At 57.5% G+C, this 27,408-nt stretch overlaps 1 protein-coding gene across 2 annotated transcripts in view; it reads right to left on the reverse strand.

Annotated features, from left to right (window-relative positions):
* TMEM201 (transmembrane protein 201) overlaps positions 7,833-27,408 on the reverse strand; it is a 26,387-nt gene continuing 6,811 nt past the window's right edge. Inside the window, exons 2-11 of one of the 2 annotated variants that reach the window (XM_018060385.1) lie at positions 24,181-24,301; positions 23,650-23,841; positions 22,359-22,535; positions 20,826-21,178; positions 20,196-20,399; positions 14,770-15,023; positions 12,696-12,767; positions 11,786-12,085; positions 10,899-11,033; positions 7,833-9,799 (exon numbers count right to left, since the gene is read on the reverse strand). In XM_018060385.1, the coding sequence (XP_017915874.1) occupies positions 9,702-9,799; positions 10,899-11,033; positions 11,786-12,085; positions 12,696-12,767; positions 14,770-15,023; positions 20,196-20,399; positions 20,826-21,178; positions 22,359-22,535; positions 23,650-23,841; positions 24,181-24,301 (1,906 nt within the window). In that variant the 3' untranslated portion in view covers positions 7,833-9,701. Of the gene's footprint in view, positions 9,800-10,898; positions 11,034-11,785; positions 12,086-12,695; positions 12,768-14,769; positions 15,024-20,195; positions 20,400-20,825; positions 21,179-22,358; positions 22,536-23,649; positions 23,842-24,180; positions 24,326-27,408 lie in introns of both variants that reach the window. The other variant, XM_018060384.1, reaches the window with a different exon arrangement.

Genomic DNA, 27,408 nt, shown 5'->3' on the forward strand with positions numbered 1-27,408 from the left:
GGAGACGAGGGTTTGATCCCGGGGTCGGGAAGATCCCCTGGAGGAGGAAATGGCAACCCACTCCAGTATTCTTGTCTGGGAGATCTCATGGACAGAGAAGCCTGGTGGGCTACAGTCCATGGGGTCTCAAAAGAGTTGGGCATGACTTAGTGACTAAACAATACTAGGTGATTCCAGTACCCTGCCAAGGCTGAGAATCAGTGATTCAGGCTTGGAATTTTAGAGCTGTGTGTTAGTGAGGCAGGGAGTTCCAGCCAGCCTGTGAGCGTTGCTTGGGTAATCTTGGTGGGCCCTGCATCAGGAACTGGGTTCTAAATGCCAGCCTCGGATCAGAAGGAAGATTGGAGGTGGTGGGGAGCAGGTGCTGCCTCCTGGAAACACCTTCAGGGTCCCTTCATCTGGCAACAGACTGTGAGCACTGTTTCTGTTGCTTGTTAGAAATGCAGATACCTGGGTTCTTCCTCAGATCGAAGGTTCAGACTTTTAAGGAGTCCTGTGCACACACAAGTTTGAAAACCACTGATTTTAAAAGTCAGCAAGTTCAGGATCTGGAATCCAGAGCATGCACGAGATTCCTGCTGATGTTGCGTATCATCATGGGGAGAGGCAGTGCCTCAGTTTCCTCATCTGTAAAATATGTCCCGTGGTCTCTCCTGCTGTTTCCAACAAGAGGTTCTGGTCCAGTTTGAACTAAAGTCTGAGTTAGTTGCAAGTTGAAAGCTTTTAAGTTGCCATCACGTACAATGTTCAGTTCAGTTCAGTTCAGTTGCTCAGTCGTGTCCGACTCTTTGCGACCCCATGAATCGCAGCACGCCAGGCCTCCCTGTCCATCACCATCTCCCAGAGTTCACTCAGACTCATGTCCATTGAGTCCGTGATGCCATCCAGCCATCTCATCCTCAGTCGTCCCCTTCTCCTCCTGCCCCCAATCCCTCCCAGCATCAGAGTCTTTTCCAATGAAGTCCATTTTAGTTCTCTGATTCCTAGAATGTCGACATTCACCCTTGCCATCTCCTGTTTGACCGCTTCCAATTTGCCTTGATTCATGGTCCTGACATTTCAGGTTCCTATGCAATATTGCTCTTTACAGCATCGGACCTTGCTTCTATCACCAGTCACATCCACAACTGGGTATTGTTTTTGCTTTGGCTCCATGCCTTCATTCTTTCTGGAGTTATTTTTCCATTGATCTCCAGTAGCATATTGGGCACCTAATGACCTGGGGAGTTCCTCTTTTGGTATCCTATCATTTTGCCTTTTCATACTGTTCATGGGATTCTCAAGGCAAGAATACTGAAGTGGCTTGCCATTCCCTTCTCCAGTGGACCACATTCTGTCAGACCTCTCCACCATGACCCGCCCGTCTTGTGTTGCCCTGTAGGCATGGCTTGGTTTCATTGAGTTAGACAAGGCTGTGGTCCTAGTGTGATTAGATTGACTAGTTTTCTGTGAGTATGGTTTCAGTGTGTCTTCCCTCTGATGACCTCTTGCAACACCTACCATCTTACTTGGGTTTCTCTTACCTTGGGCGTGGGGTATCTCTTCACGGCTGCTCCAGCAAAGCACAGCCGCTGCTCCTTACCTTGGACGAGGCGGGTATCTCCTTACCGCCGCCGTTCCTGACCTTCAACGTGGGATAGCTCAAGACACTACAAAAATTTAGCTGGTATGTTTCTTTATGGTTTCTTTCTTTTTCTTTTTTTTGGCTTTTACATATTTAACCTTATTTAGAGGTGCAAAAATTCTGACATCTAACAGACACAATGAAGGAATGGATAAATGAACAAATAAATATAGTTAACCTCTCCCTTGTTTGAGGATACCTCAGAACATATACTACATGACTTAGACACTGTGGCAAATGTTACTTGTTGATACTCAGGGTTGTTCTCACCCTTCTGAGCTCTCCCTTGTCTCAGACATTTCTCAGAGCCTGTTGCCAGCAGTACTGCAGCCTAAGTTCTACCAATGAGAGGCACTGGTGTAAAACTGAACGGAAAGGAAGAGGAGAAACCACTAGTCTCAGCAGTAGTAACCTCTTTATTCAATTAATGTATCGACTGGTTTTTGGCTGTGCTGAGTCTTTGTTGTAGTGGGTGGGCTTCTCATTGTGATGGCTTCTCTTGTTGCTGAGCACAGGCTCTAGGCTCACAGACTTCAGTAACTGCAGCATCCGGGCTCAGGAATTGTGACGCTTGGGCTCAGTTGCTTCGGCATGTGGAATTTTCCCAGACCAGGGACTGAATTCATGTCACCTGCATTGGCAGGCAGACTTTTATCCACAAGCCACCAGGGAAGTCCCTGATGTGTTTCTAATAATGAGTTAGGGATCAAGTAGAAGATTAGGGATATTTATTAGGAGGAAAATGCATAAGAAAAATAATCAAAGCAACCGTCCCATTAAGCAGTGTTATTGTAATGACCAAGGATCCCCCAAGTTCTGGAAATAAATTTTTTAAAATAAACATTTTACTTTGAAGCAATTTTAGATTTACAGAAAATAAGGCACAGAGAATTCCTGTTCACCCTACATCTAGTGTCCACTACTGCTAGCATCTGGTACAGTCTTCATAATGAATAAACTGATATTACTACTAGAAAAAACTCTATATATTTTATTTTTAAATAGAGTAATATTTTGGAAATCCATAGCAATTCCATGTGTTCTAGTGATTTTTGTGGGGGAAATATACAAGGTCAACAAAATGTGTTGAGAAGCAACTTTAGGCTGGTTACTGCTTGCTCAGCACGGAAGCAGAAAAAGAGACCTGCTGATGTGGCCTCTTCCTATACAGCGTGGCTGTGCCAGGGGTCACTTGGGGCCATTTATACCAGCCCTTCTATAAAGTCATCAGCTAATGCAGTTGGTAATTTGGCAGATTGGAGTGAAGGGGCCAAATAAAAATGAAATATTGAACCCAACTCTCCTGCCCACTTTGCTATTTTTAAGGTCAAACTAGAGATCCATGTTCCTTGGGCTCCACTGCAGTGAATTTGGAAGCTGCAAGTTCATGATAAGCTGTTGATGTCTCTGCAAACAGAAAATCGAATCTCCAGACACAATCCCAGCTCAGCAAACCTTTCAGCAGTTGCAGGCAGGCCTCAAGGTCATAAAAGACCCTAACTGGTGATGGATGGCTGCCTGGGACTAGATCTAGTCATCAAGTCAACCCCAGAAAACCACGAGTTTTCCTTTAACCCCCTTATTCTTCCAGCATCATGTTTAAGCAAGTTGAAAGGAGGCAATCACACATCCCCTGGTGGCATCTGGCAATTCTCAGGGAATGTTCTGGCAACTTGGTGGGCAAGCGAGGGCTATGCTATGTGGATTTATGCTGAGACGTGTGATTTAGATGGGTGAACTTGGAAAGGTCCACTGGTGTTAGAATGGAAGAGCTCAAGTTGCTTAAAGAAATTCTTCCTACAGAAGGCACCGAGCAGCCGCAACAGCGTGCCCTGACGCACAGGCTGCTGACTCTGGCTTAGGTGCCGCAAGCCGTGAAGCCCCTATATACATATTATGAATTGCCACATTCGATTCAAGCTTGTTGCTGTTTTTGTTCAGTCATTAAGTTGTGTCCGACTCTTTGCGACCTGATAGACTGCAGCAAGCCGGGCCTCCCTGTCCCTCACTGTCTCCAGAAGTGTGCCCAAGTTCATGTCCATTGAGTTGGTGATGTTATTCAAAGCTATGTAGCGAATAATTCAGTTAAGTCAAGGAAAAGACAAAACACAGAAATGCTGCTATGCTCATAAATTTTGGGCTCAGATCTTACTTGGTTCTCCAAAAATTGAACAATTTTTATTTTTTAGAATTTTATTTACTTATTGATTTTTGGCTGTGTTGGATCTTTGTTGCTGCTTCGGCTTTTCCCCTCCTCTAGTTGTGAAGAGCAAGAGGCTACTCTGTAGTTGAGGCGCGAGGGCTTTGAATGGTGGTGGCTTCTCTTGTTGCAGAGCACGGTTTCTAGGGAGCCAGGGCTTCAATAGTTGCGGCTCATGGGCTAAACTGCCCCGTGGCATGTGGAGTCTTCACCGACCATGGGGTCGAACCCATGTCCGCTGCTTTGGCAGGCAGATTCTTAGCCACTGGACCATCAGGGAAGTCCAATAAGCCATCTTTTAAAAATGCTCGTTTGCTCCTGTCCCTTCCTTGCTTGCACTCAACACTGGCTTTCCCTTTGCTCTTAGGATGAAGTCTAAAATTCCTAATGTGCCCTTTGTGGGTGACAAATGACATCCTTTGTGGGTGGCTTCTGCTCTCCTGGGCTCAGCTGGAGCTACTCACACCCTCCATCCCAGGGTTTTTGTCACAGTAACAAAACTTCAATTCCTTAGGCCACCCTAGGGCCTTTGCATAAGCACTTACTCCTACTTTACAGTGACCCGTCTCATCTTGCCTTAAAGTTTTGTCTCCAGCCTCAAGGGACTGTGACCGATGACTTTGAAGCCCTTTCAGGTGTGGTCACTGTGTACTCACTGGGTGCTTACTTAAGCCTGCCCTCCTGCTCTATGTAGCCCCCGGGGAGCAGGGACATCTCTGTTCTGCCCAACATTGTAGCCCCAGTGCCTGGCACAGCCTGGTGCACTCTAGGGACACCACAATGCTTATTGTGAAAATCTAGTTATGGATGAAGAAGACGCACAGGAATCCTGTTTCTCGCCCCTCTTGCACCGTGATCTAGCCCACTCGCTATCAGCTGCCAGATGCTTTGGGGGCTGAGAGCAGCTTCCCCCACTTTTACCCTCTGTAACAAAATGCCCTCAGAGCTGCTACCACAAAAAGCATTTTTGCAGGACTTTCCTGGTGGTCCAGTGGTTAAGAATCCGACTGCCAATGCACGGGACATGGGTTTGATCCCTGGGAAGATTCCCCATGGCTCCAGGCAACTAAGCCCTCAAGCCCCAACTACTGAGCCTGCACTCTAAAGCCTGTGTTCTGCAAGAGAAACCACCACCATGAGAAGCCCCCACATTGAAACTAGAGAATAGCCCCTGCTCACAACAAGGAAGACCCAGTGCAGCCCCCCTCCCCCGCCAAAAAAAGCATTTTGCAGCAGTGGAGCCACTCCAGACCCCCCAAACATCCTCTATCGGGGGGCTTCTGTCTCTGATTGCCCCTCAGGAGGGACAGGAGGTCCACTAGGTTCTTCCACTTATTTGCGTGGAGTGGTCCAAGTGTCACACAGCTAGCAGGCAAGGTGGCTGGTATGCTGTCGGTGATTTTTCTTTCTAATCAGCACACCTTTTTTCTGACATACGACCTTATGTGCAGCCCAGACTATGAAAACTGAGCTTTTCTGCTGGACTTGGTGCTGAGCACCTGCTCACCTCCCTTTTCCCTCTACCCACCCCCAAGTCCTCCCTGGGGGCCGAATTGGGGTGGGGACCATCTCTTTACCAACATGACCAGGGAACTTGGATCCTCTGACCATCTTTCTATCCCCCCACATAAGCTGTCTGGGAACCAGGTGCAGGTATCCAAAGCTAAAGTCGGATCAAGGATTTTTGAAGGGAAAAAAACTCCCAAGACAAAAAACCAAACCCTAGATCACCTTCTTCTCCTTTCTAGAATGCAACCAGGCAATGCATATAAGATGCTCTGGGTTCCTGATAAACCTGTGATAGAACAAACCCCAAAACCTATCCTAAGAACAGTCTTTAGGTACAGAAGACGCAGGTTCCCACAAGATGCTTACCCCTGTCCCGATGCTATAAAGCAGGAATCTAGATGCTTGGGAGTAAGGGAAGATCAGATTGCCTGCTTGTGCTCTCCGGGAAGGCACGCTGTTAGAGGGATGAGCAAGCATACTTGATACGGAATAGGCCCGTGAAAGTGCAGACTGAGAAATAAAGTGACAGAATGCAGCAGGCAGAAAGATGCCATTTTCATAAAAGAAAATATGAAGATATGTATGTAGAGAAAAAAAGAGTAGACACCAATATTTTAATTGTGAGATTATGGGTCATTTTCTTTTTTGCTCACTTGTATTTGTAGATTTTCTACAATAAACTTATTTCCCTTTCATAAGGAGACAACAGAAGATGACATTAGTGAGGTGATAATAGACACATCTAAATCCTTTTCAGAAACCAGGGTGGTGTCTCCCCACAGCCCTCTCAGCTGGGTCTCCTTGTCCCAGCGCAAGGCTGGGTGGGAGCTCTGAGTGGGGGGGCGGGTGTGACTTTTGAGGGAGCCTGGGGTTCTTCCTGGGCGTGCACTCGCAGGCTTCCTGGAGGAGAGGGCTGCTAAGAACTGGGCCCTTTGGCCTCCTGAAGTCACAGCCTCAGAGGACATCACAAGACCTCTGAGATCAGTGAACTCGGATGTGTCTGTGGCTCCCATCTTCAGGGCTTCCCAGATGGCGCTAGTGGTAAAGAGCCCGCCTGCCAATGCAGGAGATCCCGTGGAGGGCATGGCAACCCGCTGCAGTCTTCTTGCCTGGAGAGTCCTATGGACAGAGGAGCCTGGAGGGCTACGTCCTTAGGGTCACAGTCAGGCACAACTGAAGTGACGTTGCACACGCACTTGGAGCAGCTTGGCCCTGCTGCCACACACTGTCGGCTGTGATCTGTGCGTGGTCAGAGCGAGTGGCTTGGGCCCATCCCTTCCCATCTGCCCTCAGGGCTGGTGAGACAGCCTGCCCTGCCATCCTCAGGGAGACAAGGACCCACCGACCACCCTCCCTACAGGTGCTAGGCCTGAATGAGTCCTTTGAAATAGTGTGGTGCTTCAGTCATCTCCAGATCAGCCCTGGATGGTGGCCCTGCTTCAGAGTCAAATTGAAGCCCACAGAAATGCAGACTCTGGTCACTGGGTAGCCTGGGCTCAGAACCTGTGCTGGGACACTCAGGAGGCCAGGCCCTGGGGTTCCCACCCAGGCTCCCAGTTCACTGGGGCATCTCCCATTGCTACGTCAGGGCCCAACGGGGCCAGCGTGTGGGCTGGGGGTCCACTGGTACACCTGGGGAGGCTGGTGCCAAGTCCACTTGCTGGGAGGATGGCTGGGCCAGTCTAAGTGGGCTTGGGGGGAAAACAAGGTCTCAGTCACGTGGGTGATCCAGGGCCAGATCAGGGGCCACTGGCTGGGAGGGGCAAAGAGCCGGTTGAACCCCTGCTCTCGCTGCTTACCCAGGGCCTCCTCTCTTTGCTCCAGTTCACCCTCCTGCCCAGGCCCTGCTCAGTTGTGTTCAGCTCTTTGCAGCCCCATGGACTGCAGCACGCCACACTTCCCTGTCCTTTACCATCTGTTTGCTCAAACTCATGTCCATTGTCGATGATGCCATCCAGCCATCTCCTCCTGTCTACCCCTTCTCCCGGACATCTGCCCTCAATCTTCCCCAGCATCAGGGTCTTTTCCAGAGTCAGCTCTTCACATCAAATTGCCAAAGTATTGGAGTTCAGCTTCAGTCCTTCCAATGAATGTTCAGGGTTGATTTCCTTTAGGATTGACTGGTTTGATCTTCTTACAGTCCAAGGGAGTCTCAAGTCTTCTCTTTCCAACCACAGTTCGAAAGCATCAATCCTTTGGTGCCCAGCCTTCCTAATGGTCCAACTCTCACGTCCATACATGACTACATACTGTAAAGACCACAGCTTTGACTAGATGGACCTTTGTCGGCAAAGTATGTCTCTGCTGATGTCGTGTTCAAATCCCTGAGCCCTTCTGGGAACACAGCCATTGGTACCCACCACCCAACACCAGGAGCCCTGGGCCGCTCACCCTGGGCTCTGGATAGAGTGGATATGCCTCCACCCACCCTCCCCCAACACATACACACAACGCTGTCTGGCGCACGAGCAAAGCAAACGGAGACAAGGCAGACTGGGGTGTAGTTCAAAGGCTGGTATCTTTTTTGGTTTCCTTTTCTGCTTTTGTAAAGAAAAATAAGGTTGTGTTTTTATTTGAAAGAAAACATAAGTCAGCCCCCTCCTGGCCCAGCCTCTCCCCTGCCCCTGGGGGGCACTGGGACCACAGGCCCTGGGCAGGAGGGGCCTGGCTGGCCAGGGTGAAAGAGGGCTGGGCACTCGGTTGGAGCTTCCTCAGAGCCAAAGAAGAAGGGCATTCGGGAATGGAGTTTGGCTTGGTTAGGCAAAAAGTAAAATTAAAAAACTCGACACACATGCCCACTGTACAGATGGGGGCCAAGAGGCATCACCTCCGAGTTGGAACCATCTCTGGCAGCTGGAGTCAGGGGCCTGGCGTGGCCCCTGGCCCCCAATTCCCCGTGTTCCGGGGTGGGGGGCAGGGCAGGAAACAGTAGCTCTCAGGAGTGGGGGAAGTCAGAGCAAGCTCCTTCCCCACATGGTAAAAAAAAAAAAATTACTAAAAAAGCACCCGAAGCTTAAAAAAACTAAACCTCCCTGGCAGGGAGGATTGGGGGCATCCTGCTTAGGAGCGGAATGCCTGACCTGGCAAAAATGTGTAGAAAAATAAAATTAAACTTTATCCCTGAATGACAGAGTGAAGACCCTTCCTCTGCCCTCACGACCCTCCCCCTAAGGAGACTCAGAGTTCACCGAGTGGCACAAACGTGCACGGACACATGTAGGAGTGTGCACGCATGCACGCCGCCCCACACCTGCGTCCAGAGCCTGGGGCAGTGGCGTGGGGATCCTGACTCCTGCAGGCAGTCTTCTCATTCCTCACAGCACCGTGAGGGTCCCTGTGCCTGACTTTCCAGGGCAGGACGGGACTCCAGCCCAAGGTCAGGGCGCTGTGTGGGGGACAAACCCACAGTATCAGTTGGAAGGGCAGTGGCAGGACCGAGGGGTTTGGGGTAGGAAGCAGGCAAGCCACGGTGGCCTGGAGACAGAAGTCACACTGAGCCCACTGCGACCGCAGGACGCCTAGAGGAGCCGAATTCACGGCAGGATGGGGGCAGGGGTCCAGGGTCCTCAGAGACCTGCAGGCAGAGGGGCCCAGCAAAGCCCCTGAGGGCAGTGCATGAGGGAGGGGCCTGGAGACTGGGTGGCCCTGGGTAGTGTTCTCAGGGTGGCCGGGCTGCTGCCTGGGAAGGTCACCAGAGGTAATAAAATGGGGGTGCAGCAGGGAGAACGGAGCTTGCAGGGGTGCTTACACTAGTCCAGCTGGGCCCCAGAGACCCAGGAACTCTGAGGAGCCCCAGGCAGGAAACTCACTGCCCACCCGGGAGAGCCAGAGGGCAGGCCTAGCCCACGGCATGGTGCAGGACAAGGGCAGATGGCGCCGGTCCTCATGGGGGTGTCCACGGGGGCTTTACCTTCCACCTGACCGGGTCTATGAGTACAGTACAAAGAGGTGATCACAGCCAGGGGACGCGGGGGTGGGGGGCAGCCCAGCTCCTGCTCCCCTCACAGTAGTAGTGGCATTCCTGCCAGGCAGGGCTGGACGGTAGGGAGGGGACCCCAGAGTCACGCAGCCCCTCCGGGATCTCTGGCTTGGAGATCAGAGTGTCAGCACCAAACGCACAACTGATACCAGCCAAGGAAGAGGGCGGGGAGGAGTGCGCCCCCGAGACCACGCCCAGGCTTGCAGTCTTTTAGGTAGGGGAAGGCGGCGGGGACAGGACTCCCTTCGGAGGCGAGGTCAAGGGCCTTGGAGAAGAGGGCGGAGGCGGCGGGCCCTCTGGAAGGGCCAAGGCCGGCAGCGGCGGAAGCGGCATGCGCCTGGGCGCACCCTCCGAGGTTCTCCGGGCGCCAGGAGGCTGCGGACCACGGGTCAGCGCAGGCTCTGGTACAGGTAGGCCGAGGTGAAGAGTGCGTTGGCGGTCAAGCTCACGGCCAGGAGGCCCCGGATCACGGAGGGGCCAAAACGACCTTCCAAGAGAAAAACCGAGACCAGGGAGCTGAGCGCGGCAGGGTTGAGGCCCCGCCCCAAAGGGGTGGGCTCCCCTGGGCTAAGGCCCCACCCCCAAGAAGCCTTCCTATCTGAAAAGACCCCAGTAATCTGCTGTCTCTAAGTCTTCACTTTTTTTTTTTTTTTTTTTGCACCCTGCAGCTTGTGGGATCTTCCCTGACCAGGAACCTGGCCCTTGGTAATGAGAGCGCAGAGTCCTAACCACTGGACTGCAGGGGAATTCCCAAGTCCTGACTCCCTGAAGGTGCCTCCCTTCCTGACCCTGCTCCACCAGGCAGGTACCTGGCTAGGGCAGTAACACCTGTACCTTGCCATGGGGACACCAGCTTTACAGTCAGGACAGGAGGAGGCCCCTGCCCAGGCCTCAAGGTAATAAGCTGCTGACTCGGCCCCCCCACCCCAAGTTGATGCTGCTGGGTCATGTCCCAGACTCCACATGATCTGGGGGCAGCCCCCATTTCCGGTCACCCCAAAATGATTGTTTCAGGAAAATCCTTGCTCAATACACAAGGCTTCCACATGCCCCGGGGGAGTGTCAGGACCTGATCACTGGGCTTTACCCAGAACCCCGATTCAGGCTCACAGCCCACCCCGAGCTCACAAGCTGAGAAGCCTGGATTTGAACCCAGGCAAAATGCTGCCCAGCACGGCCTGCAGCCTCTGCACTGGCCGCCAGAGTGCGCAGGCCAACACCCCCCCAGGGAAGTTTATGGAACGGTGACAGTGTTCTGTACCCGCTGTCCTCCTGAGCAGCTGCCGGCCACACGTGGCCTTGGGACACCTGCTATGTGGCTGGTCCAGCTGGGCAGTCAGATTCTTATTCTGATTACACTGTAACTGTTAGACTTAAGCAGCCACCTGAGGCCAGAGGCCCCTGTGACAGCACAGGCGCAGACCCTTCGTAACTGAGCCACGGGGGGCACAGCAGGTGCGAGGGGCATCAAACCACCCTCTGCCACCCAAGGGCCCTTGAGGGGCTGTTCTCTGACAGACAGGAGGGGACAGTGGCTGCAGACTCATGGCCCTGCCCTCTTCCCGCACACTCCACAGGGCGCAGACCTCGCCAACTGGTGGGCTCCTCGGTGCACCCTCGGGTGGTGGTGTCCACCACACAGGAGGACTGGGATGAGTCGTCCTCTTTCTTGATGGAGCGGCTGCTGCAGCTGCTGCCCCCTTCCGGCACTGACTTCGTGTCTGCAGGGAGAAGGGGCGTTTCAGAGGGAGCTCAGGGCACACCCCCAGGGACAGATGTGGGCAGCTCCACCTCCAATCCCAGGATGGTCCATGAATGTGGCTGGTGGCCATCAGCTTTGCTGGTCCCAACTTGCTTGGCCTGCCCTGGACAGTGGGTGGCCAGCTCCTCATTCAGGTCCTGTCTGCGTAGCTGCCGGGAAGGGAGCTGGCTTTGGGTCAGGAGCTGCAAACTCAAACGCCACTAGGTGTGGAAGACGATGCCACAAGCAGGGCTGTGGAGGGGCAGAGGCTGGGGTGAGGGACCTCAGCCTGCCCTTCTACCTATCCAGCCTGGTATGGCCAGATCTTCTGATGTCATGAGAGACACAGGAAATCCACAGGTTCATGGGAAACGTCTAGATGTTAAATGTTGAGGCCTAAGTTAAAACGTTCTAGAATGCTTTGTAGAAAAACAGCATTTGAACAAAATAAAAAACATCTGCAGCCTGATGCACGGGACAGAGGATCCTCCAAGTCAATTGCAAAAGAAGGAAATAAAAGCAGCCAACTAGGGGCAAGGTCCTGAAGGGTTCAAGGTCACCAGAAGCCAGGCCGGAGGGTGTCTGGACTTGGGAGAGCAGCCACAGTCAGGTAAGAGCCAGGACAGGCCCTGAGCAACCTCTTGATGGTGTCCCCACCACTGCACACTGACTGGAGGCCTCCCATGGCCTGCGGGGCTCTCCCACCTCCAGGGTGAGTTCAGAGGGCCGTACCCGCCGTGTGCTTTGTGTCCCACGCTGGCTGCTTCTGTGGGGCTGGGGGTGACTCGACGGTGTAGAGGCTGCCGTTGTGGGGCGAGTGTTCATCAGAGCTGCTGGGGGTATGTGGGGCGTCCCCAGGGGGCGACGGGAACAGCAGCAGCTTCTGCCCCTTCAGGTTGAGCCGGGCCGGGCTGATGAGGGGCCGGCGGTGGCGCAGGGAGCCGGCACTGGAGGCCACTGAGCCGGCCACAGAGGGCGCCGGGGAAGGGACCGGGGAGGAGGGGCAGCTGCCTGACAGCAGAGAGAAGTAATCTGGAGGTGGGAGGAAGGCAGAGATGACAACATTGTGAGTGCTCGCTCTGCTTACAGGAGCGCCTATTCTGATCTGTTGCTTTCTCGTCTACCAACCGAGCGGGAAAGGCAAGGCTGGGCCTAGACTGCTGGGCACAGGGGGGCCTGCTGGGAACTGTGGGAGGAGGCACCCAGGGAGGGAAAAAGGATCGCAGAGCCTCAGCGATGCCCCTTCTGCCTCTCTCCAATTTCTGTCCAATTCTCTGCTACCTCCCTCAGCTGAGAACAAGGCCTGGGGAGAAAGAAACCCTGGAGACCCAGGCTCAGCTAACCTGGGCCCTGCTCATTTCCAAGTGCCATCTCCACGTGTCACCACTGTAAGGACGATGGCACCATAGCTAGTCCCAGAAACTGGTGCCCATTTCACAGAAGAGAAAAATGAGGCACAGGGGTGTCAGGCACTTGCCCAGGACTGCACGGCTGGGAGGACGGGGGCTGGGATTTGAACAGAATCCTCTCCAGGGGCCTGTCCGCCGCCCCGCCCTGCACACATGCTCTGGAAACCCCGGCTTGCACACTGCCCGCCTGAGCCAGCTTCCCATCACTCCCCTTGGTGCTCGGTCCTTCTTACCTGAAACTGAGGCCTCCCCGGGTCGGGACACCTGAGATGGAGGGCGGCTCCCGCTGAACAGGTACCCTGAGTCTGCAGACAGGAAGGCGACACAGGTCCCTGGGGAGATGGCCCATCTCCAACCCCCTCCCCGAGGCATGGCTCCTCTGCGTCACCCCACATCCTGTGTCCTCAAGGGCAGGTCCCCACTTCGCAAATAAGGAAACTGGAACCCACGCAGGCCACACGGGAGGCTGGGCCTGGCGCCTGCCCTGTGCCCTTCTTTTCTCCAGCCATCTTGAGTCCCGCCTCCTCCACTAACCTGGCGGGTGCAGGGGAGGGGCCTTCCTGCCTGGCGTGAGCTGCAGGGAGCTGGGGTGAGGCCTGCAGCAGGAGCTGCAGAGGCAGGTAGAGGGGGGCAAGATGGATCCTAGGCCGCCAGGCCGCCTGACATCTGAGCCAAGGGCTGGCCCCAGCGATGGTGACTGGTTCCCAGCCCTCACATGTCATTCTGAGACCAATCTGTGTCCCACAGCACCGCCCTGGGCCCTTGGGGTAGGAGGCCTCCTGAGCCCTCACCTCAGGCCTCCCACGGCAGCAAAGAGACAGCCTGTGGACACAGCAGGCAGGGGCCAGACCCGTGCCGTCCAGCAGCGGCTCCAGAGCGTGGGTCCCTGCCCTGACCCTGGAGGCTCTGCAGAGAACACTGTCTGCGGATGGGCCCAGAGGCTGGGTCCCCAGGTTCCCAGGTCCAGGGTCTTCCTGTCCACTCCACTCCCCTCTGTCCCAGCTCCAAGGACTGTTCACAGAGGGCCCCCAGGGCCCCATCCATCAGCCCCAGGTCTGAGCAGGGCCTGAGCTGCGACTCACCTGCTCAGGGAACTCTGCTGAATAACCATTACCAGATGAGGCCCTTCTCCCAGCAACATGGCTCACGTCAGGTGACATGGAAATGCCTGGAGTCCAGATCTCAGCACTACTCACAGCTCACCCTGACCCCGTCAATCCCACCCTGCAGGCCTCAAGCACTACCCACCGCTTGGCTCATGGTGTGTCCAGCAGGGTGACCCACCCGCTACCTAGGAGGACGCTGGACTGCACACAGGGTGAGAAGACGCCTGGGCTCAAACCCCAGGTCTTGGCAGCTGCAGCTGCTGGACAAGTTATGGGAAGAACAGGCCCAGGGGATGTCGGGCTGGGCAGGGGGAGCCCCCACGTGGGGGAACTGCTGAAGGGCTTCAGAGAGACACTACATGTCCGAAAGCCCAGCTTAACCAAGATGCTGCCCACGTTCCTGGAAGCTGGATCCTGCCACACCGCCCTGCCTGTCAGGTCATCCCCCATAGGATAAAGCAAACCCCGTGGGCACCAGGCAGCCTCCCTAAATGAGGAGGGTCATTAAAGAAGACCCAGCAGGGCCCCTGGAAAGATCCTGCTGGGGAAGAGGGATGAGACAAAGCTTCTTGCGGTGGGGACCACATGCTGGTCCCACCAGGGCTCCATGAACATGACAGGCTTGAACCAAATCCCTGGGCACTGGACCACAGAGGCTGGGGGCAAATTTTCCAGCCCCCAGGGTCTCAGGGGCTTCCCAGGTGGCTCAGTGGTAAACAATTTGCCTGCAAATTGCAGGAGACGCAGGAGACCCTGGGTTCTATTCCTGGATGGGGAAGATCCCCGGGAGGAGGAAGTGGCAACCCAGTACAATATTCCTGCCTGAAAAATTCCATGGACAGAAGAATCGGGCAGGTTACAGTCTACGGGGTCACAAAAGAGTCAGATGTGACAGAGCACACACATACACAGGATCACAAAACAGCAGTAATAGTAAGAGCTGTGACACCTAAGCGCTTTAAATCCGTCACCTGGCTTACCCCTCACACAGGGTCGGTTCCACAATTGGCCTCATTTGCTTTTTGTGGGAAACTGAGGCTCAGAATGGTTAAGCCCCTCGGCTCAGGCAGTTACTGAGTAGACACACCAGGGTTTGAACCCAGTTCCACCAACTCTACAGCAGGACCACCACCCCCACCTCGAGCTCAGCTAGGTGCCCCGAGCCCCGCCCTGCCCGCCAATGCCTTTTAGTACCACTTACCTGTTCGTGTCAGAGAGGGGATGGTTCCCAGCGAGAGGGCCCGGCTGAGGCGGCCAGGCAGCGAGGAGGGCGAGGCCCGGCGGGGGGACCGGAACAGCTGTTGGTTGGTGATCGGCAGGAAGCCCGGCGGGGAGGGGACGAACAAAGATGGCGAGGGGCCCGTGATGCTCAGGCTTGGGCAGGGGGTGGTCAGGCTGGGGCCGGTCAGGCTGGGGCCAGTGGGGAAGAGGCCGACGGAGTCTCCTGGGAAGCACCTATGAGAGAGCCCGGGGGGGCGTGGGAGAGAGGAGCAGGTCAGCCCCGGGGGGCTCTGGAGCAGGGCCTCCACCTCGGTCGGCCCCTCCCCTCCCCCACGGTGCAAGGTGGGGCCCGAGTTGGGGTCCCAGAGGAGGCGTGTGTTAGTTGCAGCAGAAAAGCGGTCTGACCACATTCACGCCATTAGGAGCGGGTGGCTGGGAGGTGCTGGCGTGACCCACCCCTCCCTGCATGCCCCCTCCGATCCCCCTCAGCCTCACAGCAAACTAGGTCTACTACGAGTCTCGGTATTAAAGTGACACTGTCGCCCTCGCCAACCTCACGCCAACCCTTCAACTCGAAGCAGAAACGCCCAGTCCTGCGCCGGGCGCTCAACTGGGCCGCTTCCTGCTTGGTGCCCAGAGCCTCCTCGCAGTGGCCGAGCTCGGGGAGCCCCTACTCCCCCGGACCGGACCCTGGGAGTCCCACTGCTGCTGCTCTCTAGTCTCAGACACCAGACGCTCCGCTAAAGCCCCTGGCAGAGCAGAGGGGGAGGCAGCCAGGCTTGGGGATCTCCGGGAAGAGGCTCTGGCAGGACACTTAGAAAGAGCCGTGAGCGATCGCGAGGCTGTCCGCAGACGGAAGGTGACAGTGTCTCTTTAACTTGAGCGCGGTACAGATCACACCACACGACCCAGTGGCCCCAAGCCAGAATGTCAACCATGCTTCTGATTAAGGCAACTGATTACAGAGGGGGAGGGGGCAGAGGCAGTTAATAAGGGATTAGTCCGCCGTGTGGACGGAGCTGCAGAGGTCCAGCCTTACCTCGGTCCCAAGGGACAACTGAGCCCAAGGACAATGTGCCGACGGACGGGCAGGTTGGCTCAGGCCCTGCAGCAGAGCCGGGGGCTGGCTAAGGCACCCACCCCAGCTGCACACCTGGGGTGCCGCTGGCCAAGCTTCAGTCTACTGATCTCCCTGGTTTAAACCCCTTCCCCTCATTTTAAATAAATTCTAAGAGGGTGGGTCAGCTGATGCTGGCCTGGAGAATCACGTGACCTTTTTATTGCCTTTCTAAGTGCCAGGAGGCCACCTGGACTTTGGAACCAAACGTGGGCCCAGTGTTTGCGGGACATGGGGAAATCAAGGCTGTGGAACCTATCAAGAAAATCTATAAAGGACTCTGGGCACCTGGCTGGCTGGCCCCAGGCTGGACGCACTTACATTCCACCCAAGGACCCATTCTGCCCGGAGTGACCCCTACCTCCTTTCCCTCAAAATGCCTGGGGAAGGTTCTGACTCTAAACACAAGACACAGGTTGGTACTATCATTTTAGAACTATGATGCCATGCAGCAGGACAGTGACGACCTTGGGGAGTGGTTGGAGGTGGGGGGGGATGCTCGGTACCGAGGGGCAGCGTGGGTGCACTGGGACCCTTGGCTAACTTGCTCCAGTCCCCTGCACCTATACCCTCAAGACCCCTGGCTGTTGTGTGCAGCAGCAGCCTGAGGGCAGGGTGTGTGGGCCATAGTGGGGAGTGGGGGCAGGGGGGAGGGGGAGATGACGACACACACACACACGCGCGCGCGCACACACACACACACGCCTGAGCCTTTCCAGGGGGCGGCAGCATGTCTGCCTGCCCTGGGCTTCCTGTGCTACCTCACTGGGCAGCCCATGGGCTGGGCCAGGCCAGGCACTGGCCAAAGTACACTGCAAGTAACTGGCAAGCTAAAGCCCAGTCAGGCCATGGGTCTTGGAGGTGGCCAACGGGGCCTGACCAGCTCCTCCCTCCCAGGTCCTGCTCACACCCGGGGCTGCCCATCTGGCACAGGTGTTCTCCCAATCTCTGATGCAAGTGAGCCACGTGGCACTGAGGGGTTGGGGGGAGGAGGGGACGGTTCTTCAGTCTGACCCTCTTGTTGGGACATGTGATGGCATCACTCAACTAGCAGATCGTGTGAAGTGTCAGGCATGAGCCCTTGTCCTGGCTCCACAGAAGACAGTCCTCGGGAGCCTCTGTCAAAGGAGCCCCACCTCTGCCAGGCTCCCGAGCGCTGCACTCAGACCGATGCTTCCTCTTAACAGCCCCCCACCCAGAGACCACCTGCGCCCTCAAACCGCATCTCAGAGAGGCGTCCGGCCCCGGAACCCAAGCCTGTGTGCCCGCCATGATGGAGGGGGTCTGGGGAAGTGGCGGGCTGCTGGCTGCACTGCACCCCATCTGACACTGAGGGGGGCCTCTTGTTCTCCAACCCCATCCTGGCCCAGGCCGGGAGCAGGAGAGAGAGGACGACACTTAAGGAGCAGCTTAGGGAGACAAGGAAATAAACGCGCCACCCGAGGATGGTGGGCCCTGAGCTGCTCGGGGCCCATGTTGCCAGCTCCCAATCTTGACTCTGGTGGGCGCTCCCGTCCCTTGAAGCCCCCGCCCCTGGCAAAAAAGCCTCTGAAGGAACGAGAAAGAAAAAACAGAAAAGACGTGGTGCCTGATGCCCCCCGGTCAGAGCAGGGCCCCGGAGGCATTTATTGAAAATACAGCATCAAACACACTACATCTAAGGCCAGGAGTTGTGGTTACAGCAATTACAGGGTCACTAGACAGTCATCCACGTCTACACAACAGAAAGGACGGGACTCGGTGACAGTCACAGGCAGAGGGGACACCGGCCTCTCCCGGGGCTCCTGGGTAAGCATTATGAGGGAGCCTACTTGGCCTGGGGTGGGGGGAGAAGACGGTCCCACGCCCCCACCCCTCATTCTGCAGGGTCTGGAGGTGGTCCCCAGTGGAGGGGAGAGGAGGCCAATACACTCCCAGGGAATGAGCCACGGTCCCAGTGGTGCCCACACTTCCTCAGCTGTCGCCAGTAATGTCGGAAGGTGCTGAAATATGCTCCACATAATGGAATTTGAAGGGATAGATGCGTGGTTTTAAAAATCACACAAACTCTAAAAATGCCAGGAAGCCTTCCTTCGATGAGGTCCATCTCGCGACACGTGGGTGTCTTTCCGTCCCCGCCCACTAGAGGGCAGGAGAGATGTCTGCTCAGCAGGCTCCTGGCCAGCGTGAGAGCTGGTTACGGTTATTATAAATAATTTAACTTAAATACACGCGTACACACAGATGTCCTGCTTCTACTCAATGCCAAGAAAAGCAGTAATTAGCACCATGCTGCCAGTTTCCTTGAGAACAGGGGATTCCAGAGACCCAGGGACACACAGCCAACAGACACGGGTTCCCCGCCTGGCTCCCGCTGCCCCTCTCCGGTAGACTGGCTCACAGAGGCGAGGGACAGGCCGGCCACCCCACTCCTCCACCTTGTCAGTGCTCTTCCACGTCACCCTCCACCCAGGGCAAGCTAGGCCCAGCTCCTGACTCACCCAGCTCTCTGCCCATGTATCAGGGTGCAGCGCCACCCAATACACAGGTGGGTGGGTAGGCTGGCTTCTCAGGACCCCGAGAACGGAAGGATGGTGGGGATCGGGCCTGAGCTGGGCACTCTTCACTCACCCTGTAGGCTCAGTGAGGTGACAGCCCTTTTCTGAGTGTCACCCTCGCACATGTGACTGGCTCGTACAGTTCCCCATACCTGGAGCGGGGTTCGTGCTTACCACGATTAGAGTAGGACACGAGGCCCTGCAGGGGTGCGCAGCCTTGCTCTACCCTCTGCCACGGCCCTGGAAGGCAGCCCCCAGGCTGAGAACAGCCTCCAGAGCATGTCCACTCCCACGCCAGCACCCCAGGGCCCTGGAGGGGTCCAGCTCTCATTGTACAGATGGCGCACAGGAAGGGGTGGTGGGGTCTGGCAGGCCAAAGCCCTGTGGACTCTGCAGCTGCCCCACGGGGAGGTGGAAAGCAGGAGCCTCCCCATGGGGCTCCAGAGGCCAGGAGGAAAGTGGTGACAAGCCGAAGAGGGACAAGGGACAAGGACCCAGTGTCATGGGCCTGCGTGTCCCTTGGGCCCCTTACCCAGTGCTAACTTCGGGCAGTTGGAACTTTTTCTGGGCATAATAATGGAGGTGGGGTTTGGGGAGGAAACGGGACATCCTGGCACGGAGGGAGGGGGGCAGGGCCCCGCAACCTGCCAATCAGAGCCACCTTGGCCCGGGAAGCCTGAACCCCAGCCCTGCAGGGAGCGAGTGGAGGGCTGGGCTGTAAGGGTTGGGGTCCTGCCTTTCCAGGGCAGAGCCAGGGGCTTCCCAGGAGAGTGGGCAAAGTGTGTGTGCCCCAGTTACACTGTCTGGCTCACAGCGGTGCTGAAAAGATAGGGAAGTAAAGAACGTGTAGCCCTCTCCCCCCACCGTCCTGGGCGATCTCCCACCATGGCCTGGCTATTAGGAGAAACCTGCTGGCCACGGGGAGAAGCACGATTTTCTACCCTCCACCTCCACACGGGCCTCGCCCCAAACTCATGGTCAAGGCCAGTCTGGGTCTAAGAACTGCATTCTCCATCCCTGGGGAAGGAGGCTGAGGGATAACGGGCTCTCAGAGCAGGGAACCCAGGGGGTCAGCCCTGCCTCCTCCTGGTTTCATGAGCTCTGGGGGGGCTGTCTGGACAACAGGTAGGACCAAAAAGACAGACCAGAGAAATGAGGGTGGGACGAGGTAGGGGGCTCTGCTTGGCCCTGACTCAGCAGCACCTGCCCACAGCTAGCAGCCCGAGTGGTCAGGCCATGCGGCGAGGGCCCAGCCTGTAGCCACCATCGCCAGCCCATGTTGGGGGTTCAGAGACGGGGCAACGTGAGAGAAGAAGCAGAGAGCAGGCCCGTACCCCTCTTCCGATGGTGTCATTGCCAGGAAAGGGGCCATGGCCAGTGTGGGGGTGCCTGAGCTGCCGGTGGAAGCCATGGGGCAGAGGCAGGCAGTATGGGTGCTGCCCTGTTCTGGTCTCAGAGCAGTGGCGGTGGGGTCTTTGGCCAGAAAGGTGGCGGCAGTGGTGACCAGCTAGAAAGCACTTGGGGGTGCTGGGTGGGGGGTGGCTTGGTGGAGCCAGAAAGGAATGGGGGGCCTGACTCCTAGGGGAAGTGGAGGGGCTGGGGCAGGACCCTAAGGTGGGGGGTGGGGGGTGGGAAGGGAGTGAGGCAGGTAAGAAAGAAGCAAGACAGAGGTGTCCTGTCCGGGCTGCGGGCAAAGCCCGGGGCCTGTTGGTCCGTCTGTCCTCCCCCCACAGTCACTGCTGCTTCTCTGACCTTCGGGGCCGGAACCTCCGTGGGCCTGTCGCCTTCCTCGTGGCCACGGCTGCCGTGAAGCCCACCAGGCAGCACAGGGACGTGGTGCTGAACTTGAGCGTGTCCAGCCAGCTGGGTGAGGCGGCCTGCAGGTACTGCTCAGCCAGGTGCAGCCCCAGCAGCAGGGCCCACAGGCCGGTGGAGAAGGCGTCGATCCTCCGGAGCCTGTGGGGAGAGTGGGAGTGAGGGCCCATGATGGGGGTGAGGCCCCTCCCGGCCCCCACCTCCTGCCTCCTCCATTCACCCCGGCCCTGCTCAGAGGAGAGCACTGAGGGCCTGAGCAGAGCGTGGGGCTCTGAATGCCGCTTCCAACACTTCCTCAGCCCCTGGCTCTGAGTCAGTGTTTCTGAGCCTCGGTGTTCTGGTCTGTACAATGGGGCAAGGAAACCTCCCTCAGAGCTGCGGTGAGAGGGAGGGGATGCCGTCCAGTACAGGGTCTGCATCTGCAGAGGCAAGCACTACACCCTGTGAGCTAGGTCACCACTGCCCAACTGAGGTGAGGAGCCTGGGGTGGGGAGAGGACGAAGTGTGGCCCCCAGGGCCCCGGACTCCGCTGAGCTTCCTCCCACTGCGTCCCTGCCCCTCACGCACCTGAGGCGGCCGGCCAGCAGCATGGCCAGCAGGCAGGTGAGCAGACCCAGTGCCACGACGCCCATCTGGTGGCTCTGCCCGAAGGCCCAGGCCTCACGCAGCTTCTCGGCCACGTGCTCGGGCAGCAGGCCCAGCAGCTGCCGCCAGCCCTCAGCCCCGGCGGCTGTTCCGTTGTCTGCTGGGGCCGAGCCATTGCTACCAGGCGGCAGGGTCGGGGGCAGCGGGGCTCCCGGGGCAAAGGGGTTGCTGGTGCCGTACAGCGCGGTGGTCAGCAGGAAGGCACAGGCCAGGAAGGCGAGGGCCCGGAGCACAATGACCTGTGCTGGGGCCTTCACCGCAGACGCGCAGAAGCTCTGAGAGAGGGAGAGGCAGGTCAGCGACGGGGCCAGAGCCACCAACAGCCCTCTGGGTGCCCGCTCTGTGCACGGGGGTCTGGCCAGGGGCCCCCAGCACTCACAGAAGAACCACCAGTGATCAGAGGTGCCCTAAATTCTCACGCACTCTTGGCTTCGTTTCTGGCTCACCCCTGGGTCCCATTAACCTGTCTCGTTTCTGGGCCTTCACTCCACCGCGAGCTACTGTGGGCGGGAGGACTGTGCTGCCACATTCTCTACAGTGATCCTTCTGATCCGATGGTGACCTCTTCTTTCAAACACATTTCCCATCATTTTCAAGTTATCGTAAGAAACTCCTACTGTGTGGTTTTAACTAGAATTTCAATGAATATACACACAACTCTGGTCAAAGTTAGAAAATACCCGTTATTAACTTTGGTAACTTAGGCCCATAGCTGTCCCTCTGAAACTATCACTATGTTGTTAACTGGCTATGCTCCAACATAAAATACAAAGTTAAAAAGAAAGAAAAAACAGTAAGTTGTTTAGTCTGAAAAACAGCGGAGGGGAGGAAAGCAAGGGTCAGCACAGCTCTCTGTGCAAACAGGCGTGCGGGCCAGCGGTCAGGGGCCTGGCTGCAGACCGGAAACCTCACACCAGCTGGTTGGCCAGACGGCCACCACCAGCTAGGCACCTCTGGGGACCCCAGGCTTGGGGAGAATGGCTTCTACTTCTAAATCCATCTGCTCCAATATCACATTTTTATGCCAGGACACTCTAGCACCTGAGCACAGTGACAGAAACTAATGATGGTTTTAGCCAGCTGGTCCAAGGTTCAAACCCCAGGGATGCTGCACACTAGGCCCTCTCCCTGAGACTCAACCTCCCTGCCTGGTTTCCAGGGTACCTCGGAGAGCACCCACTACAAAGGTGCTAGAGGAATCCCCAGAGGTGCTGGGAGGTGCCCAGGCTCTGGAGGGCAGCCCAGAAATCCTGGCCACGCACGCAAATGACACACATTCTCCTTGGGACCCCCCCCACTCTACTCTGGGTTGGGGCACAGGTTGGGAGGCGGCCCCACAGGAAGGTGGCTGCCCCAGGGGAAGGGCCTGGCTCTGAAGAGCTGCCCCCAGTCACTGGCCCGCCCTCTGGGAAGGGGTCTCTGGCACAGACTCGGGGGCTGGGAGGCCCCTCGCACCTGCATGTAGGTCTGGTCTGCCTCCCGGCGCTTGAACTGGTGGCTGAGCAGCAGGGCGCGGAGCTGGCGGTTCTGGTGCTTGATGTAGTGCTCCACGGCCGCCTGGCACGGCCGGCACAGCTTGTACATCTGCTCCAGGTGGTGCCGGTACACCTCGATCTCCTCGTCGTACCTGCCCTGTGGAGGGGGCACAGGCTCAGGGCCCTGGGGGTGACCGTGTGCAAGTCATCCCTGTTCTGCACCTGCTTCCTCGGGGGCTCGACATGACCAATGGCCTGGGAAGAGGGGCCACCCACAGCCCTGGACACAGCAGGGCCCCCAGGGGACGTTCCAGCTAGTTCTGTGGCTGCCAAGGACACACCTCGAGGCCAGAGCCTGGCATGTGGCCCTTGCTCAGGCCCTGCTCCCGGACTCCGGACACCACCTGGGCTTGGACAGATGGGCCACCTGGAGGTAGACCTGCCTCCCCACTGAAGCCCAGCGGCCCAGGAAACACGAGAAAGCCCCTGGCCAGGTCAGGGCCTCGGCAGGAACTGAAGGGCCTCTGCACTTCAGGAACAGCCCAGGAAACGTGAGGCCCACCCTTCCTTCCCCATGAGATGCAGCACACCCCTCCCTGTTTGCAGGGGAGCCAGACATTTCAGTCTACAGGGGCAGGAGGGTCCTGGTTTGGTTTCTTGCTAGGAGCGAACGTGCCAGAAACCTGCCCTGGATGCCCCGTCACACGTGCCTGCCCTCCTCTTGGCAGCCTTCCCAGCTTTCTCCGCCCAGCCCCAGCTCACCTCTATTTTCTCCCTCCCCACCTCCCTCCCAGACTGGGCCTTGGGGAAAGTCAGGGTCTCTGGGCTTCAGCAAGCATTGTCTCTTGACGTCACAGAACCCCCAGACTAGGAGATGGGCTAGACGACAAGGCTGCTGGCCTCCATGTGGACCCAGGAGGCAAAGGGCTGACATCCAGCCTCTGGGCAGTACCCGCCTCCCCTCGCCCTCCACGAGCCAGCTGCCCACCAGGTGGTGGGCTAGACGGACTCAGAGGGACACAGACAGGATGGACCCAACAGGGCCCCGAGCTGGAGCCCAAGGACCCTGCCTCCCCTTGTCCAGGGACAAATCCCTCTGGACTGGCAGGTGCTCCTAGGCCTGGGGCCCCCATAGCAGTGACAATGAGACAGGAAGTGTGAGAAGCACCTGGCTGAGATCACACACCTGGAATGCAGGCCAGCACGGGGCTCCAGGTGAGGAGGGGGCGCCCCTCAGCGGCTCTACTGCCTCCAGCACCCCCCTTACTCACCTCGTCACGTGGTGAGAAGGCGGCCAGCTGCTTGACCTTGGTGGTCTGGTGGTGGCTGCACCTCCGGCACAGCAGCACCTGGCTGCTCACCCACTGCGGGGGGGCGGGGGCGCGGGGGCCAGGCGAGCCGCTCACCACGTGGTTGAGATGCTCCAGGTACTGTGCGGGGATCGGCTTGTTGTAGTCACCATTCTGAGGGAGGAGGACCTGAGTCAGGGGGAGGCCTCCCCACGGGCAGGAGCCTCCTGCCCCCGCTCAGGCCGGGCGACGGACAGAGGCCCCACATGCAGATACTCCCCCAAGGTGGATCAACACTCCCTCTCTTTACATGCAACACAGAAGCTCTTCTTTCAAAGAACTTCACGGGGAACCCCAGCTCAGGCGAGACGCAGAGTCTGAAAAAGCCTGGGTCTGAACATAAACCCGCCTATGTCAGTGCCGTGACTCTGCCCACGTCACCCTGGCTCCCTGAGCCTGTGCGCTGGTCCTCGGAGGGGCCCTGGATGGTGGCCGGGGCGGGCGGGGGCACACCTCCTGGAAGCCGTTGTACTGCTCGCAGTGGGGGCAGTCCCAGCAGTTGCGGTTCCCGTAGGGCACCACCGTGTCCTGGTTGCAGAACCAACAGTTAACGACGGTGTGTGTTGGCTTCATCCTGCGGACGAGCACAGAGTGGAGTCTGCGGGAGGACGAGAGACCAGGGAGGGTGGGCGGCAAGCAGGGCGGGGGACGCCATGAACCCGTCCATGGGACCCGGGCTTATCCTCAGCCAACCAGGCCAAGCCTCCTTGACCCTAGGGTTACCTGGAGACGCACCAGGAACCCGGGGCCAGCCAGGCTACAGGCCGACAGGGACCTGGCTCCAGGACCTCCCTCCCTCCCTCCCTGCAAGGCCCACAGACCTGGGCCCATTCCCAGGCTGCGGAAACGGTGCTCCCTGGGGAATTTCCAGATGGAAGGGGCCTCGGTGCTCACAGAAGCCCCAGGAGAGCCAGAGCCAAGGAGACCAAGGGTGGAGACTGCAGACAGCTGCTCATCCCGGGGCCAGCCCTCCCTGGCTTGAGGACAGGACAGGCTGGCCACAGTGGCCCTCACCAGGCACACGCGCATGGTGACAGGTGGGTGTGCAAGATAATCCCGGCCCAGACACTGAGGGATCTGTGCTCGAGTCCCTTCCATCCATCTCCCTGGCCGTTTAGTGGGTGTGTGTCGGGGGTGGGGGTGGGGGAGGTAAGGACGTGGCAACTGCCAGGGAAACCTCTCCAGTCCCAGAAATCTATGATAACAGGTGGTGGCAGCTCAAGCCTGGGGTCCTGGCCTTGCCACTCCTGTCCCCCTGCTTGCTACTAGAATCCACCTCCAGCTGTGGGGTTGCCGTCTGGGTCTCTGCTGGGATGGGCAGTCATATCACACGTGGACACCCCTGTTGTCCAGAGGATGGCACAGCCCCAAGCTTCTGGGAGCCAGAGTTCCAGCTCTGCCAATCCCTCCTCTCCCAGCCTTGGCAATCACGTGTTATCAGGGCCCAAAGACACAAGACACGTAAAGGTGCTCTGTAACATAGGGTGCTGGCTCTGGGGTTGTCAGGGGGCCTGGCCCCCTGGAAAGAGAGCTCCTGATTCTGACACTGAGCTGCCTCTTGGCCTTGCCTGTCCATGGACCATCAGGTCACAAGAGTTCTCCAAGCCTCAGTCTTATTACCTATCATCTGCGGACAAGACAAGTGTGGGAAGTGCTTCCAGAGTCTGGCTGACTGCTTAATAAACAGCAGTTTACATGGGGAGGGGAGGGGCAGGGGAAGAGAGGCGCAAGCCCAGACAGAGGACATGGAACCAGACCCTGCAGGGAAGGGTCCCAGGGTCCACAGCAGGCACCCTGGCTTGCCCCAGCATCATCAAGCTGGAGGGCAAGATTCAGAAATAGCAGTGCTGGGCAACCTGGCCCCGTGGTCACGGTGTGGCCTTCAGGGAAAGTCATTTTTTTATCTGGCTGATGGGGACAGCAACAATCCCTGCTCCAAAAAGGGTGCTGAGGAATCGAGTGAGAGAACTAAGGGAAGCGCTGGGCTGGGCAAGTGGTCAGCAGAGGCATTCTGACAGCCTCACTGGCCTTCAGGCCAAGAGCAGTGGAAGGAGGTGCCTAGTGGTATGGGAATCCTCTCTGCAGAGAAGCCGCACTTGGGCAATTAAGCACTTGGCTTTCCCTCTGTTAATTTGTAACCGCTTTACAGGCTTCTCTGTAATAGTGCACCAAGGGGAGGCGTGTCCAAAGGGGCGATGAGGCAGGCCCAAACACCTCTCTCCCCTGCTCCCCCAGGTCCTGCTGGCCTCATGATGGGCCCCTCTGCCCCCTCCACCCCAGATACCCACCATACCACACCTGCTACTGGAGAGAAGCCAGCGGAAGAGCTGGCAGCCCACGAATAAAGACAAACAGGAAGTGAATAAAGATGACCCGTGGTGGGCGACCAGGAACTGAGGCTTTGGGTTTGGTGGGCCAGGCATGAAGCCCCTCCTGCCCAGGAAGTCATCGTTTTTACCCTCAATCACCAGCTTCGTTGGTGGGGAAGTGAGCCCGGACTGGAAAGGGGTGACCAGGAGGGGAGGGGGGATTAGGCCTCAGCCAGCCCTGGTGGTGCTAGTGGTAAAGAACCTGTCAGCCAACGCAGGAGACATACGAGACGGGGTTCCATCCCTGGGTCGGACGAGGGGCCTGGAGGAGGGCATGATAACCCACTCCATATTCTTGCCTGGAGAATCCCATGGAGAGAGGAGCCTGGTGGGCTACAGTCCCTAGAGTCTCAGAGTCAGACACGAGTGAAGCGACTCAGCACGCACATGCTGAGCCAGCAGCTCTGGCTTGGTAATCCCTGCTCAGGGTTGTGGGGGTGAGGGTCTTCTCTCATAGACAGAGAAGCTGCCGGCCACCCCGGCCAGATGGGTTCCAACTGGTGGGGTGTCATCCCTCACAGCTCCCCTGGGGAGCGCCCTGAAAGCATGCTAAGGCCTGTGAGCGGCAGATGGACCAGCGATGCCAGGTGGGGATGTCAGTTCTCCAAGGACCAACGATGCTCCCACCTGCCCGGAGCTTCACATGCCAGACACATGGGCGCATGTGACTCACATTCGCGGGCTGCACTTGATGGCTGACCTTGCAGCTCATAGTCTCCACAGCGGCTGGGCGGCCTTGGCCTGTGGGCCTGAACCCACCTCTACCGGGCCTGACGCGGGAGCCAGCTCAGCCCCATCCTGCTCAGGCTAACGCCCCCACCCTGTGCCCCTCCTAACCCCTTGACCTACTTCTCTCCCAAGCCAACCACCTCCGTCCCCAGCGAAGCTCTGGTCAAACCCCTTGTGGTGGACAAGGTCGGAGGGGCCAAGAGAGAGTGACCTCGTGACACGGGCAGGAGCAACTTAGATGGGTCAAGGTCTGGCCACCTCCAGTAGAAGACCAGGCTCCAGAGGATGGGTGGTTGGCTTGGAGGCTCTGGAAGGTGCTTGCCCAGCTCCTGCTGCCTGTGTGCTGAGCTTCTGGGCTCTGCTTGGGTCAGGGAAGGCCTGAGGCAGCCAAGGGATGGGCCCTGTGGGAGGAACCAGGGGGCAGCTGTGTGTTCCGGAACCATCCCTCCACAGCCCCACACACACAACAGGAAAAAGATGAACACAGACCCTAATGATGGTATTGCCTCGTGAGCCCCAAACGTGCACGCTTAGTGATGGCAAAGCGCGTGCCCTGACATCCCACTACGTCCTAAGAGGTCAG

This window comes from Capra hircus, chromosome 16, assembly GCF_001704415.2.
Source record: "Capra hircus breed San Clemente chromosome 16, ASM170441v1, whole genome shotgun sequence".
Lineage (NCBI taxonomy): Eukaryota > Metazoa > Chordata > Mammalia > Artiodactyla > Bovidae > Capra > Capra hircus.